Source organism: Abramis brama (assembly GCF_963993115.1).
Source record: "Abramis brama genome assembly, chromosome: 7".
Taxonomy (NCBI): Eukaryota; Metazoa; Chordata; class Actinopteri; order Cypriniformes; family Leuciscidae; genus Abramis; species Abramis brama.
The window spans coordinates 17,249,867-17,266,652 of record NC_139969.1 but is presented as its reverse complement, the minus strand read 5'-3'; the positions used below and the strand labels follow the sequence as shown (position 1 = coordinate 17,266,652).

Here is a 16,786-nt window from a genome sequence, read left to right as displayed (position 1 = left end):
TTTGAATGTAGCAGAGAAAACTTGAAAAGACCTTCTGCCTGAGAGGAATTTGCCAGAGCTTAAGGATTACATTCCTCTTTTTTAAAAATCAATTACTGTGGCATGCAGTTGTTGAGCTCTCTCTCTCAATTACTGTGGCATGCAGTTGTTGAGCTCTCTCTCTCAATTACTGTGGCATGCAGTTCTCTCTCTCTCTCTCTCTCTCTCTCTCTCTCTCTCTCTCTCTCTCTCTCTCTCAATACATTGTCCTTCATTCTTCAAAAAGTGTAACAGAAACTCTCAATATTGCGGAAGTAACCGGACGACCTTGTGATCGCAGCAGAAACACAAATCTGTAGAAACGTATTTTGTTACAAGTGCCAAAAGTGGTCGAGCAGCATTATTTCCTAATTACAAGAAGCACAAAATCCATTTGTCACGAATCAGATGTAACATGTGATGCCACTGGCAGGTTTTCTCTGAGACAGCGTCCACTTCTTACCACTCCGGCCCCCTCAGCACTGCACCTTCCTAAAAAATCATCTGACCAGTTTAATGTCACTGTGGGGGAGTGACTCATCATTAGAGACATTCTCATGGCTCTTCTCACATTTTGGTGCCCATGTTTCAATTGCAGGCAATGTGAGCCATTCTGTTAAAGTCCCCCTGTGGTAAAAAATTGAGTTTTTATGGTCTATGTGGTGACAAATCATTTCTATGTGGTGGTTTTAATGTGCTTTTAGACAAACCATGTGCAAATTCATAAGTCAACACCATTGCTGAGTATTTTCTCCTTAAAACTGCAGTGATCTAAAGACAGTCTCAAAAACGCGGTTTGAAATCGCTGGTGATTCTTAAGTCACAAACTACCTTGTAACCAATCACGTCAACGTGCCGGCGGGCTTATAATTGACAGGGAACTAGACCGGAGTCTCGAGGGAAGCCAGGTTATCCCGGTATATTTTTTTGTTGTTATGAAAAATCTGGTGATTTAGCAATATAGCGGGTGTATGATGTACAGTATATTACAATGTTATGATGACCTATATGCCTTTCTACTAGGGGTGTCCCCGACTATGGATTTTCGTAGTCGAATCAGAATCGTCATGTCTTGCTTATAGTCGAATCATGTGTATGGGGATGGGGATGGGGATGGGGCTGGGGGCGGGGCTTTAACATTTCAAAGCCGCGATGTACAGAAAATCACACAAAGATATAGAAGAAAATGTATAAAAACATTTTGGATCAATAAAACTAAGAAATAACATAAATAACTCCAGAAAGGCCACAGACAGGATTTGCATTTCACATACAAATCAAATTAAATCGGCTAAATTACCTGTGCGAGCAGGCTCTATACACCACAACATCGATAAACCGAAAAAATAAACAATTAATTTACTAAATTAAATTAGAACAGAATATACCTTTCTAATAAATAAAAATACAAAACGAAATAAATCAGAATCAAGTCACAAGATGAGCAAATGTGTGCAAAATGCCTAAAGTGCAGGGGAACATATATTCAAAACAAAAGCCACAAATAGTTGGATTAGATAACCCTGACAGATCAATAAATAAAATAAAAATAAAGAAACTATTAAAATAACGATAGTAGCCAGAATTTTCAACTTTGTCTTTTTAACTGCAGAAACAAATGCTAAACTGGAGTGGCAGTCTTTTTAGCTAAAAAAGTTCACACTCACAGCATCCAAAAATCAAATTAGAACCGGCTAAAAAGTTTTGAAATCACTTGTACCCTTCCTGATCGAGAGAACAAATCCAAACTTCCACTCTGTGTCCGTTGGAGTCTTTTCAAATTGTGCGCGCGGATAAAATACATTCTAACGTGAAACTTGTTAACGTTGGCCGGCAGAAGTGCGATCTCCTGATGCTAAATCCAGCCTTGGAGAGTATCCTTTCTGACGGTGTACATCCACACTTTATATTTTCTTATCCCAGACATTGTTATTTTAAAGATTTAAATCCTTGCCGCCAAGACGCTCCTCTGTCAGTTACGGATTGAAAGTGAAACTTAAATCTGTCACGCTTACGCGGGGTGTTTGGATTTATTCACGCACGTTAAAAAATATTTATTAAATATTTATTTCTTTGCACATTTTTATATACAGCATTATCAAAATAGGCTGAATATTAACGTATTGACAGAAAACCGGTAGTTCTATGTGAAAGACATTGAGCGCCCTCATATAGCCAAAGTGGCATGATCCTCGTTTCATAACACCTCTGCAAAGATTCGACTGTGAGATCGGTAGTCGAATCAGGCTCCTCCAATCGAAGCATCGAATCTTCGACTATTTGGGGTCACCCCTACTTTCTACACTAACGTTCTGAGTTGTTCAAAGCGTTTCTGATGCTTGTTAGAAGGCAGACCGAGATGGCGAATGGGAACATGGTTTGTGTAACATTAGCAACACATTATTAGCTGAGTGAGTGGAGACGGGGCTAATTAGCATATTCATGGATCCGCGTATACTAAATGAAGCAAGGGTGTAGAGTTGCATTCAAGCTTTTAAGGCATGAAGAACTTTTTTTCACATGAATTAACGTTTAAATATGTCATTTTGGTGATCAAAGATGAGTTTTAAGGGATACAATAATTGACTACAGGGGGACTTTAAGCAATTCTAACCAATCAGATGAGGATATACAGTAATAGGTTTTTTTTAAAACAATGAGAGCAAGCTTTTTTTCTTTTTTTTGAATTTACACTTTATATGTCATTACAATTTTTGAAGCATTAAAAAACATCTTTTTTAAATACATTTTATTAATATTTTATTTTGTACAGGATTTATTTAAAAAATGAAGGCATGACACAACAGGCAGACAAAAAATGTCAGGTTAATTTCATGCTAAACGTACATTCTCAACTACAGATCATTTTATTTTTTTATGACAGATGTTTTATTTATGTCCTAATTTCTAACAGAATAGTTGTATGTTATTGTGTCTATTTTTTAGATTTGGAACTTGTTATATTAGCAAAATGTTTCATAGAAATAATACCTCATATTTCATAGGAAGGATATTATGTTTTGCAGCTGTAGTTTGCATACAATGGGCCCTGATGTCCCTTATAGAGGACATACTGTAGCAAAAAATAATAATAATCTGCCTTTAAAACTCACAAAAATTCAAAAATAAATTGCTGGGTCCCAAAAGTTTTTACCACTGATGTTTGCTTTTGTGCCTGTAGGAAAACGCTGAATAAGTATTTATTTATTTATTTTTTGATGTGGATACCGCCAAATCTATGAATTCTGTCAAATTTAGACCTGATAAAAAAGTCAGTATAAGGTACTTCTGCCAAGAGCATGATGCCAGTGAGATTCATCATCATATTCTCAGAGCTTCAAACATTTTGAAATGAGAACGGGAGTGTCTCCAACTGGCATGAACATGACATTAGCGACAGGCTGCTCCGAGACCTCGTATTGATCTCACCTGTGTCTACTGGTTAAACCAGACGGGATGAGAGGTCACTTATCCTGTTAGTGCAATAATAGCCATCAGTTTAAGCTTATTGTATTAACAGGCCGTGGCCTAATCCAATATGTGCACATCAAATCCTTTGATCTCTTTTAGGACATACCCCTTATCTCCCAGAGCTGGCTTTCCTTACATAATCCAGGGAAACACAATGCATGAATAAACAGTTCTAATAAATAAGCAAATGCCTCTGAATAAATCAACAGAAACTGACACTGACTGAATTTTTTGTCTAATTAAACCAGCTGGAAATAAAAAAATAAAAAAACAATGACATTCTTTTCTCCACTTCTGGTGTTTCGTATTATAAACAGTGTTATAAAGAGTGGTTTATGTTAAATGAAATGGCTGCGCCCACATCTGCATTTTAAATTTTGCCACGTATCCATCCTATAAAAAATATATCTGTTCCAGACATTCACACTCACTGCTCAAAGACTTCAATCACAGCGATCACAGAAAAAACAACAACAATTTTGTAATCCTCTTCCAGATGACAATATTAGTCCCCTGTTTTGTCATTTATCATTTGGAAAAGCTCGCTGCTCATCTAGTTAAGGCACCGACGTCTTAATGGCTTCCCGGGTGTTATGGCGGGATGAATGTAATTTTCTCTGCCTGCCATAGTGCTTGCCTCCTTAGCTCCTTGCTTCACATTTGGCATTCATTGATTCTGTGTCTACAATCTTCTCTCAGACACTGAACCGATGTGACAATCTTAATACTGCCGCCCCATTAACTATCATATTTCGAGGATCCGCTGAGCGTCCAAACAGGGCAGCAGTTAATCAAAACAAAACTGCCTGAAACACACGCCACAGCACAGGCAAGGTTATTAATGTAAACCAAAACTGAAACTAATAAAAAAATTGTTTTCATTAATAATTTTATAATTGTAAAAAAATATTAAATATAATATAATAACTAAGTGAAATAAGTTGAAGTACTAAAATGAGTAAAATTGAAATAAAAATAAATTAAATCTAAATAGAAATATTAAAAGCAAACTAAAATAATAACAAAAGCATATAACAAAATTACTTTACTAACTTAAACTAAAATTAAAATAAAAACTGAAAAATATAAAAACTATTTAAAATATGAATACTATAATAGTATATAAATAATACTAAAATAACACTGAGCACAGATAACAGCCTCATTTAAATGTATTTTTCCCTTGTACGTCGCGATCTTAGTGATCAAGGGTCGTTAAGCTTTTGCATCTCATAAAAAAATGACATGTCTAATTATTACATCAACTTATTCCCTTAAAACAGATTTATCTCTTGCTATACACTGTAAAAAATAAAAAAAAATGTTACTGTAAAATATTGTAAAAACACTACGGATTAACAGTAAGTTCCCATACTATATACAGGGAAAAACTGTAAAAGATATAACCATACAGTTCATGTAATTTTTCCAGTAAAATATTGTTAAATGTACAGTTTTTAGAAGTAAAAAAGGCAAATCAAATGATAAAATTGTTTCTTAATAGTATTTGTTATCAGTTATGTACATTACATGGGTTACATGGGTTTATGTGACATCTTCTGTTGTTTAATCAGTTAATGTTTATTGCATTATTTTAGTGTTGTGTGTTACCATGATGGTGTTTTGTGTTTGTGTGAATGACTCTGTGCAGCTAGTGTATACTAGTATAATTCAGCTTGGCTTGTGGAAAGGATGAACCTTCCTCTTTTACCACCTGCATTATTATGGTGGTTTTCAGTATGTTAAAGGTACAAAATAGCTTTTAGTAGCTGTGTGCGTTGTAGGATTTACCGGTTTAAACTGCAATTTTCTTGTTAGTAAATTACAGTTTACAGGTTGTTCTGTAAATATGTTTAAATTTTTACTGTGTTTTTTACAGATTCATTCAGTAACTCTAAAACATATACTCTATTTTTTTTTTACTTGCTGAATTATCAGTGCTTTTCCATTTCCATTTCCTCCACTTCAAATGCACAAATAAAACATGGTTGCTTAAATATCTGAGAAACTGTAATCTCGCAGAAAGCAATTAGTTTCTGATGAGGAAAACAAGATGTCATCATATGAGCAAAGCCAGACATCCTATTCTGTGATGAATATGCAGTCAAATTAGTGGACAAAATACCACTGAATATTTCACTCTTGCATAAATTCCACCTTGCACAATTTTACCTGTTTTAATACATAAAGGCCGCTGCACAACTGAGCATTGAACTCAGCGGATGAAAATGTTCCATTATAAAGTAATATGTGCGAAGGTATTCTTCTTGTAAAACAAGAAACATTCAGTTTCCTTACACTTGAACTAAATATTCAGCGAGCGTGTTGGAGGAAGCAAGCAGGCGCTCCAGGGAAGGTGAGGGGCAGAGCATGGACCCGTCTGGGTGATGCCAAAGAGCTATTTATACCTTCAGCTCAAGCAGAGAACCCTAAAGACCCTGGGGTGCCCAAAAAAAGACACAGAAATATTAGAAAAACACTAAAAAGCGGATTAGCTATTACTAGGCCACAGGAAATTCCATGTACCAAGTACTGTAAAAACCGAAGAAGGATCATGAATAAATTATGAGAGAGATCCCAAGAAGCATCTTAAAACAAGGCTGAAATGGATGAACAAAAGTGCATCTTTGCTAAGGCTTTAATGGAGAGAGGATTGAAACTTGAACTAAGATTATTACAGTTTTGCTTCTCAGTCATAGTTATATATTCAGTTTTCTGTAACGGTTATATAACTGCTGCAAAGTTAGAGAGGAAAATGCTGGTGTTTAACTACTTGGCTTTTTCTAGACCTTTCTTCATTAAGAAGATCTAAATATGAAGTTTTAATTAAAAAGAGAGACATCAAATGCCAGGAGCTGCCTGTGCCTGGAGCCTGGAGGACTAACCAGAAGGGACTGAACCAAGAGTCTTTAAAGAAGGTTTAACAGTGTTAAGAATTGGGGGGGGGGCTTGAGACTGCCAATAAAAGAAGAAGAAGAAAAAAAACAGAGGGTCCCATTCTGAATTTGAAAATGAAATAAAAAAATAAAATAAAAAATGTTTCCTCTGTTCAATTTTTCATTAATGATTTGAAACAGATTTTTCAGTTTAATAGCTAATAGAAAAATCAATAACTAAAACAGAACCAAATGAGATCATAACGCCCTTGTTAATACATTCATGTTGCATGCTGCACAAGTTACAGTATGCATAAGAAAGAGTTTTTGAAGTTCTTGAGGAGAGACTGTGGAACATTAATTCAAATACTGTTTAAAGGTATCTGCAAAGGAACCATTTATGGATTTATGTCTACATACACATCTTACACATGACTGATTGTTGACTGAAATTGCCCTTACTGTAAAATTTATGTGCAGAAGCAGTGCAGCTTGAAACACCGAGAGAAAATACTGCTTGCCCTAGTGAAAGAAAATGGGCTGATTGGCAAAAAAAAAAGGAAAAAGAAAAAACGTCTCCTTAAAGGGACACTCCACCCATTAGCATTAAGCTTTGCATTGTTAGAAACCCAGTCATACTGTTGAATGGTCGTGCAACACTCTCTCATTTTCCCCTGAGACGGGAGAAATCCGTTATTTACCTCTTACACTTCCTCCTACAATGACGCAAAAATCGTCATTTTGCGTCATTGTAGGAGGAAGTGTAAGAGGGGGGGATTTCTGTTGAGACTACAGACACTCGTTCCTCATCTTTCCCAGGGGGCGGGAACCGCTCACGCTACAGACCTATTACAGATCAGTGGGTGGGACTTTACTCTCTGAAACTGAAAGCAATATCCTCCATCTTGTTTGAAGCTAAGCTAACAGGCGCTGTGGAGACAGATGTAAAGTTATGACAATAGCGGAGGAGAGTGCTCAATATGATATAGAAGAAGAGGATTTCGGAAGTCTGATGCTTGAATCAGGTGTTTGTGGCTACCTTTACAAGCCGCATTATAGCGAAGAGCAGCCGAGGCAGAAGACCTGCCTGCCGAAGGAGCCCAGACGAGGAGCCCGGACTGGCTCGAGTTAGGGCGGACTGGTGGCGCCGGTGATCTCACTATGCAACTACGAACACAGAGATAAGAGTCCGTCTGCGGCAAAGAATTTCAACGATGACAATTTCGCCTGGACGAAATCTCTGAATCAGACGAGGACACGGACGTTTGTGTTGTGAACTATCCTAGTTTCGCACCGCATATGTTCTGACTGAACATCCAGGTACCATGCAATAATTCACCTTTTCGAAAGAAATACAAATGAGGAGTAATGCACTAATGAGTTCGCCAACTAACTAGACATTTTGTGTGAAATGAATTTCAAGCTCTGGTGGTAGCTAGCCTTGTAGACGGAAGAGTGATTTCTCTTATAGGCAGATATGCGCTTTCTGGATTAGTGGGAGTGGCTTGCGGAGCTGTGCAATGTGGTGCATTGTGGGAGTTGTTGTCTTTCATACAAATGCGTCCTGAAGTTATTTTTTGTCTTTCCTCGGTCACGAAGGCACCAAATTCAAAATTTATTTTACATTTCGACTACATATATGACCCACTTTAAATAAAAAACAATGTTCAAATGGGTGGAATGCCCCTTTAATACTATCCCCGAACTGCACAAAATAGTAGACTTTACTCTTGTCTTGGTGCCAAACCCAGTTTGCTTTCTAAGCTCTTTTACAACATACAGATCTCTGGTCTTACAGTATTATTAACACATCGTGGCAGCCTGACAACCCAACTAGCAAGCAACTGACTCAACCGAAGAGAAACCATGCTTAAGGCATATGCACAATATACTGTATCCATATTATACTGTCCATGAATACTGGCAATTATCACATCTACACTACAAAATTCTCTGCCTTCAATTTTAATAAGTTTTAGTACTTTTTCAGCAGCAATATACAATTCATCAAAAGTGATGGTTTAAGCGCAAACAAAACCCTCTTAAATGTCAATTAAAAAGCACCATCTTAAAGGAATAGTTCATCCAAAAATGAAAAGTCAAAATAAAAAGAAGTTGGAGTATGGAGCAGCACGAGGGTAAATACTGACAGAATTATCATTTTGGAGTGAACTATACCTTTAATATTTGCCTTTTCTGATCTCTCCCATTTGTTTGTATCTCACCTCTCACAAAATCTTTTTGCTGAAGTGCTGGCAGTGCCCCTTCCTAAAGTGCTATCTCTGGGATGAGTTTTCCCCTCTTGCTTGATGGAAACTCAAGGGAGAGAAGGATGTCAGTGGGAGAGAATGTCTTTCCCACCTCATGGAGTCGGTTGTCAGTTTCCTGTGAGTCAGAGACATTTGGGCCAGCTGGTCAGCAGGCCGAGTTTTATTCGAGAACGCTCACAGACAGAACGCCGCAGGCTACAGCATCCCAACACATCAGCTCTATGAGACGCTTAAATGAGTTACCACTGAAGCTGAACTATTCATGAGTTACTACTGAAGCTGAACTATTCATGAGTTACTACTGAAGCTGAACTATTCACTTTGGCAGGTGCACTTGTCGTATTTAAGACAGGATTTTGATGAAGGAATCAACGGTCAGAGGGCACTGTCAAAATGCTTCTATTTTGGATTTTTCTAATTTAATAAAAAAAAAATGTTGATAATGTCATCCAGTATTCCTGAAAATTATCCAAACAGCATCTTGTGCGACTGTAATCTCGAAACGTTTCGACTTTAATCTCGAAATACTAGATTTTTTTTTTTAGGTTGCGTTTCAGGGCTTCCGTAGACGCTGCTGCCGAACACTGTTGACAGAAAGACTCAGGTAATTCACATACGCTTAATCTCTCTCTTTCATAACTACATTAATAACTGCATTGGTCTGCTATCAATGGCTCAAGTCTCAGTTGCTAGCTCTAAAATAACGTTTTGGAATTAGCAACGGAGGCTTGGGATTAGATGCGTAAGAAATTAGTCCTACATAAGAGCGTTTTAAGGGAAAAAAACCTGACAAATGTCTTGAAATACATAATCTGAACAATGGAGGTGTGGTAACTGTAGTATAAGCGAAATAATTGACTCCGGGTCATTGAATCATTGAAAAATAATGAAATTAACTGAAAAATAAACGTCACGGCCGCATTACCACCTCAGGTGTGCATTATTTTTCTAATAATTCATCGGCCCGTTGTCAATTATTCCTTAAGTATACAGTGCTGGGTAGATTACTTACAAATTTTGGTCCATTACTGAATACAAATTACATGACAAAAACTGTAGTAGTATCTATTACATTACACATTTTAGGTAATATAATCAGATTACTTTTTGATTACTTTTGACCTTACTTTTAGCCTTAACTTGTTTATCACATAAATTTGAATAGGATATTATTGTACTACATTGTGAAATAAAAATACAAAGAAAAAATTCTGAATTCCAGAATTTCTATGTGTTCACATTTGAACCCCACTGTATGTAAGTGATCAGTCATCAATATTGTAAAACATCTTAAGCTCTGGTATAAAAACATTCTGTTTGTGACACCAGGTTGTTGGCTATTTCTAATGCATTAATTGCTTGTGAGTGATTATAACACGGAAGGCCTCCTGCCGCTTGTGTGGTGGCTGACAGTGTGACACAGCTTCCCTCCAGGAAGACGGCACCAGTGAGTCATCATCATCCACAAGCCACACCTGCCAGATGGGAAGCAATCTACCACAGACACTGGGTTTTCCCCACAGGCCTCTGCTGCAATAAGATACATGTTCTACACACACCTGGGACCGGCATGGAAATCTTGCTGGAAACGTCTGCTTCTTACACGCTTCAATTACATCAGAGTCTCTCTAAACCAACATCAACAGGTCAGTTCTTGTAAACCGAATGATGGAAAGGGTGCGCCAAATGCAATCAATGTTCATTCGCGAAATCTCTTTGGGCTAATAACGGCTCAATGGCATCTCAATCAAGGCGATTTTTCCAAATGTTTACAGTTTTCTAATCGCCAAAGTGCAAGTGTTTACTGCAGACACATTTGTTTTGGCTTGACAGCAAACATCAAATACGCATTACAGTGGCATTTTGAAGACTAAGCAGCGCTGCCAATGACAAACTGAAATGTGGCTTTGAACTCTCGAGGCTGGGATGGTCTCATCAACGGCCTGTTCCACACTTTAACAGCTGGAAACACTGGATTTCTTTGTACTTCCTGCAGCTAGAAGACAGGAAGGGGGACACAAAAAAGCTGGGAAAGTGGGAATACAGTAGAGCATTTTCATTTGAACACTTCCTGTCAAAGTTCCAGCGAATGAAAGATTCTACTCTGCCTTACAGATGAGGCAAAAATCGGATTTCATGAAGAGCCCATAAAGACATCTATCAAATTCTCTCAGCATTTTGGGCCATGAGTTTGAATGTAACAAGTTTTGAGATGGCCATATTGGGTTTCTGCCATTACTCAAGAGGGTAGAAATAGCAAAGTATGAAAACAGAGGAAGAGAGAGACCCCTGAGCAGTCTAGACAGCAAACGATTCATACGACACAGCTCAACTCCCTCCAGAGCTCTGCTTTAAACTCATTAGAAGGATATGGGTGGCAAAGGCCCGCTGCTTGCAGGCATATCAAATAGCTGCTGCACATTCATTATGAAGGTTTGCCCTATTATGAGCTAGAAAATGCAGTGCAATGACATCGTAATTAATTAGATTTTTTTTTTTTCTTTATGCAGATGGATTATACTACTCTGGAAGAGGTATTTTGCCTTATAAATGTACAGAGATTTGACTTCCTGTTGCACAATAATCACTTCACCTAGGAATACATCCCATAAAGCAGTTCTGTCCTTTTTTTACCATATATTTTATTCTACGGTGAACAGGAACAGACTGACATAGTAGTATAAGATAGTAAATTGGTACAGTCCTGTTAGTCTACAGCTCATTTTCTCTGAACACGTCACGCACTGCGTAAGACACCGGTAATAAAGCGGTTCGGCGGATGAAATATAAGTGCGCTGAAGTGCATGCTGATGTTAAATCCATTTTAACTCTCCAGTCAGCTCGGAAAACAGAGCGAGATGACGGCTTTTACAGTAATTGGAGTCTGCAGAGAATCCATTATGGCTCTGAGATGGGGAACAGTGACTGGGGTCCTGCCCACATGTCCCTTATATCACACCAGTCATCGTCTGCTTTCAACTATTCAGGCCACTAATTGAGAGTTCTGAGGCTTGACCACCTTCCATGCATTACTATCTCTCGTATTATTCATATTATTCTTTTCTCTCGCACAACTGACTGTTTGATCACTGTAGATATGTAAGGGATTTTGTTCTTACTTTTACGAAGTTGCAACATAGAGGCCTGATCTAGTTCCTTGCCAAGAGAGTCCTGTCACAGAAGACAAGGTGTCGCCTGGCCAACAATTATAACCCACCTCAGCATCCAATTCAGTGTGTAGTTGCAGTTTTCCACCAAAATAAAAGCTCAAGGGTTTAACTATTGAAAGAGAAGTTAGGAAATTAGGAATTACTTAAGTATTTTTATTTTAATTTTACAGTGTACAGTGTAATACAGTGATAATGTATTTCTGTCTTTGACTTAATAATAATAATCTTAATAATAATAATAATTATTATAAATATGAATTATTGTGATCATTATTATTATTTATATTTTTCTTATTATTATTAATTAATAATCAGAAAGCAGAGTTTCGGTTGATAAAATAAAACTTTGACTATGGTCAAAAGTAAATGAACTTACTGTTCCAATTTTATGCCCTCAATGTTGTGGCAAGTTTTCCCTGTGGTAGTGAAAATGGTATTGAATATCAATATTTTTCAAAGCATTTTAAGTCAGAAATAATTTTGTACCACGACTGTATGTGTGTGTGTGTGTGTGTGTGTGTGTGTGTGTGTGTGTATATATATACATATATACACAGAGAGAGTGAGAGAGAGAGATTATTATTTTATTCAATTATATTATTATTGTTACAATTCTACTACTTTTTATTATTATATTTTGTCATGATTTCTTCACTTTCACACAGCAAAGGTAGGTGGTCCAATTAAACCCTCATGCCTTTTTTTTTGGTGAAAAAGACAAGGCAAATTTTCAGTTGTAGTGTGTAGTTGACCATAAGTTTAATAATAGCGCACTATGCCATAGCACTATGCTATGTCACAATTTTGATTTAGCGTACAGCCCTAGCACTCATACTTTTCTATATGTGCCATGTAAGTACCTTTAAGAACTTACCCAGACCAGGAGGTACCTCCGGACATGGTGGTAATGGCTTAGGGGTTGGTGGAGTGTGGTTTGCCTCTGGCTTGGTGCTGGGCAGAAGATGGTCAGCTGTGGCCAGGTAACTTGCAAATGTAGTGTTGGGCCTTCCACTGGAGAAGTTGTAGTAGTGGTGGGGTCCTCGTGAGCTGTTCACTCCACGGCCATTGTTGAAGCGGCTGAAGATGTCGAAACGCTGGCTGTAGACATCGAAGTAGAGGATCATCATGATGAGGAAGTGCACCAGGCAGAGCAACAGCACAGCCTTGCAGATCCGCTCCAGGGTCCGGCCCAACATCAGCCGGCTCATGGTCAAAGCCACACGGCACGCTCCGCTACACGCATCCGGTCAACGTCACCTCTCCGCGCCGCTGAACCCTCCTGGACTTCAATTTACAAAACTCGCCTACAAAACAAAAGAGAGGAGAGTTACATCACACTCCTGTACATTTACGATTTAACTGTTGGGTGAGAACAAACTTTGATCCCAATCACCCTAAATCCAAATGCAGAAATAGCTTCAAACTGAAACATCATCTAGCTGAACTCTATTGTTATATTGAGATAATCTCTATTGCAGCAGACAATTACTGTTTAAACAAACAAATTATGTTAATACTATGTCAGAGTAGCTCCCTATAGCTGTGCCAATGCTGCAGTAGTAGATGTGCTAATAATTGTTGTTTTGGAAATTTTAACCACTCTATGTTGCCATATGCCATCTGTTTGGTGACAGATGAATTTATCAAAAAGTTTGACAAAAGGAAGTGTTTCTCCTCCCTTTTAAAATCAATTGATTTTGCTATCTTAACTATGCATGACTATATAGTTAGTTGCATTTTATTAAATGTATTTTTCCTTTTTGTCCACAGGTGGGAACAGACCCACAAAAAATGGTGAGACACTGATTTAAATCATTAATCGTTAATTAAATGGAATGGATGGAAATGCCAAGATGTGCAAAATTCAAAAAATGCTCATAAAAAACTTGAGGCTGGTACAATTTTCATCCAATAAGCTAGATTCTCAACTTTGGATGGTTAAAACAGAATACTATACCCTGCCACTGAATTATCTTAAACATAAAATCCCTTACTCAGCATTAATTTTCAGTATAATATTGATAAATAAAGTCCAAAGTCACTTTCAAACCCCATTAACCATGTGAAGCAAAAACAAATGTAAGAAAAATCTATTCAAGACGATGTAATTTGCACAGCAACAGTGAAACTGCAGCTTTCTTCAGGTTTAATTAGGATAAACTAGAAATCACTTATTGGCTATCCAAATCTTGCTGTGAGCAATTACAATGTTGACAGGTTTTTTTCCAATCAACACTAAGAGTAAGAAGCCAAAGGCAAGAAAGTTTACGCAGCAACAGACTACAGCCTGAAGTCGAGACCTGCGGCTAATTTCTCCTTTTCACTCTCTCCTGGCGTGATCGTTGGATGAAACCGGATGGGAAAGCCTCTTGATTTCACACATGGCCAGCTGTTGAAAGCTCCCCCGCGGCAGTTCGGATGGGGGGTGGCGGGGCTCACATCAGCAGCTTGCAAGTGCTAACTCACAGGCTGGCCATGTAGGGGAGGAAGTAAAGGATATACTGATCTCTCAACACATGCCACGACTGGCCCCGTAACTACACCTCACCTGCACCACCACCCCGTGTAGCATTTGTGACTCCTCTGCAATAACCATCATAAGCACTAGGGGAAAAAAACACACTTTGACACAATTCACACGGCTCTGGTTTGAGCTCCTTTAGGGAATCGCTCAACACTCACCAACCCCCCTAATGAATCACACCGGCGCCAGTCACAGACACAGGAACAAGCCAAAAATACAGAGTTACAGAGAGGAGAGGATGGTGATGCTGTCCTGACAAAGCTTTAATTCCCGCTCTAACTGAATTTTTATAAGAAATATATATATATATATACACTGCATATAATTTTAAATGTAATTAAATATATAAAATGTATCAGTCAGAGCAGGAATCAAGTATATGTTTGCGTGTCACATACGCCCGTGGAGCGAAAAATGTCCATCCATCTTGATGGATGACGCAGAGGAACGTAAACAGGTGAAATCTGACCAGTAAGAGGATGTTTTACTCACATGTGACTTACACAAACACAACTCTTTTTAGTGACCAAAGTGTGACTTGAGTGCAAGTCGCAGACATGCATGACCATTTATAGGAGGTGTGTAGTATAAATACATTCCTGGACATACATTACTGTTCAAAGATTTGGGGTCAGTAAGATTTTTTTCATGTTTTTGACAGCATCTTTTAACAAAAATACAGTAAGAACACTAATATTGTGAAATATTATATCAAAGCTGAATTTTCTTCATCCGTCATTGCTCCAGTCTTCAGTATCACATTACTCAAGAAACATTTTTTATGATTATCAATGTTGAAAACAGTTGTGCTGCCAAATATTTTGTGGAAACTGTGATACCTTTTTTCAGGATTATTTGATTAATAGAAAGTTCACAGGAACAGCATTAATTTTAAATATAATTTTATGTAACATTGTAATCATCATAACATTTTGATCAATCTAATGCGTCTTTGCAGAGTACAAGTATTAATTGTTGTGTTCCTGAACTATAAAAACAAATGTCAAATCAGTTAAAGAATACAATTTAACCATGACAATATATATATATATATATATATATATATATATATATAGCACTTACACTTAAAAGGAGACACCCAGCACACAATTTTTGTATTTTCATCTCCCGTTACCTTATGGGACAATGTCCAGTGGTTACACACTTCAGCCCCTGCAGATGCAGTAAATCATTCAGTTATCATTCGCCTACTATAACAACAGACCTGGAATCAGACTCAGACTCACTCACGGTTCCCTCTAGCCCAATTATCACATTTCTTGTGATCATTCAGGTTAATGGCCAAGGAAAGCCAACGGAGGCTGTAGATTCTGCAGTGTGCATCTTTCTCTGGAGCTGTGAGCTGTAGCTGTGGGTGGATGTTTCAGCACAGTAATGGTCCTTAATATAGGACATCAATATAACACTAACCCAATAAGGCTGAGGTCACTCTAAGTTGCTACTCCACTGATATATGGTCTTCTCTCAAAATCACATTTGCAAACTTCTTTTGCTGTCATCAGTTCTTCTCAAACTTTACTCTCTTCTAACTATAATGGGAGGCATACTTGCAACTTTGTCTCAAAGAATATACTGGTATATGCTGAAGTCCCAGAACCAAAGCTACTGAAATATTCATCACATCTCCAATGGCCTTGTGGAAAAAGAAGACCCCCATTGGCAAAATTCTGAGCAAAAGACTTTTTCCAAAATTCTTATTACCACACATCATTCCTTTGGCTTCACTTCTTACCCATCAGAGAGTACAAAGCACTTTCTAACGAAATTTCAACTGTCATTTTGGGGGGGAAAGCAATACAGAACGACAATAAAATTAATTAGTAAGATAATATCAACCAGCTACTCTTTTCAAATGCCATCTAATCAATTATTCAATAAATGGAACACTTCCACATGCTCTAGAATAAATTCCACAGGATTGTGCTCATTAATTTAGTATATCCACTTGACTGTAATATTAATCTCAAAGAGGGACTTGCGCCACTTTTGAACATGCCAATGTTAATGAGGTTACATCTTGAACAATCCAGAAGTTAGCAATTTGGTCTCAATAAAGTCAGGATCAATAATAAGCCAAGACCCTGAATCAAATATTGTCTAATCAAATTAGACTAACTTAATAAACTAAAAAAGAAAAGAAAAAAGATTGAGATTAGCACAAGCTCAAGCAACGCAGGCTGATCCATAACAGAATTAGCCAGAAATAGAGGCTAATGAATATTTTATATCCCACCTATGTCATAAACTAATGGGTGAAAAAAGCAAGGTTTTTACATTGACACAAGGGAATCCATTAAATAAACTGGCAACAAAATGTGTACAGCATCTACAGTGGGGAGAACAAGTATCTGATACACTGCCGATTTTGCAGGTTTTCCCACTTACAAAGCATGTAGAAGTCTGTAATTTTTATCATAGGTACTCTTCAACTGTGAG

General features: G+C 37.6%; 1 protein-coding gene across 1 annotated transcript in view; it reads right to left on the bottom strand.

Moving 5' to 3' along the window:
* b4galt2 (UDP-Gal:betaGlcNAc beta 1,4- galactosyltransferase, polypeptide 2) overlaps positions 1-16,786 on the bottom strand; it is a 104,073-nt gene that overhangs the window by 74,681 nt on the left and 12,606 nt on the right. Inside the window, exon 2 of the mRNA XM_084120765.1 lies at positions 12,680-13,109. Within this exon, the coding sequence (XP_083976891.1) occupies positions 12,680-13,013 (334 nt within the window). The 5' untranslated portion in view covers positions 13,014-13,109. The remainder of the gene's footprint in view (positions 1-12,679; positions 13,110-16,786) is intronic.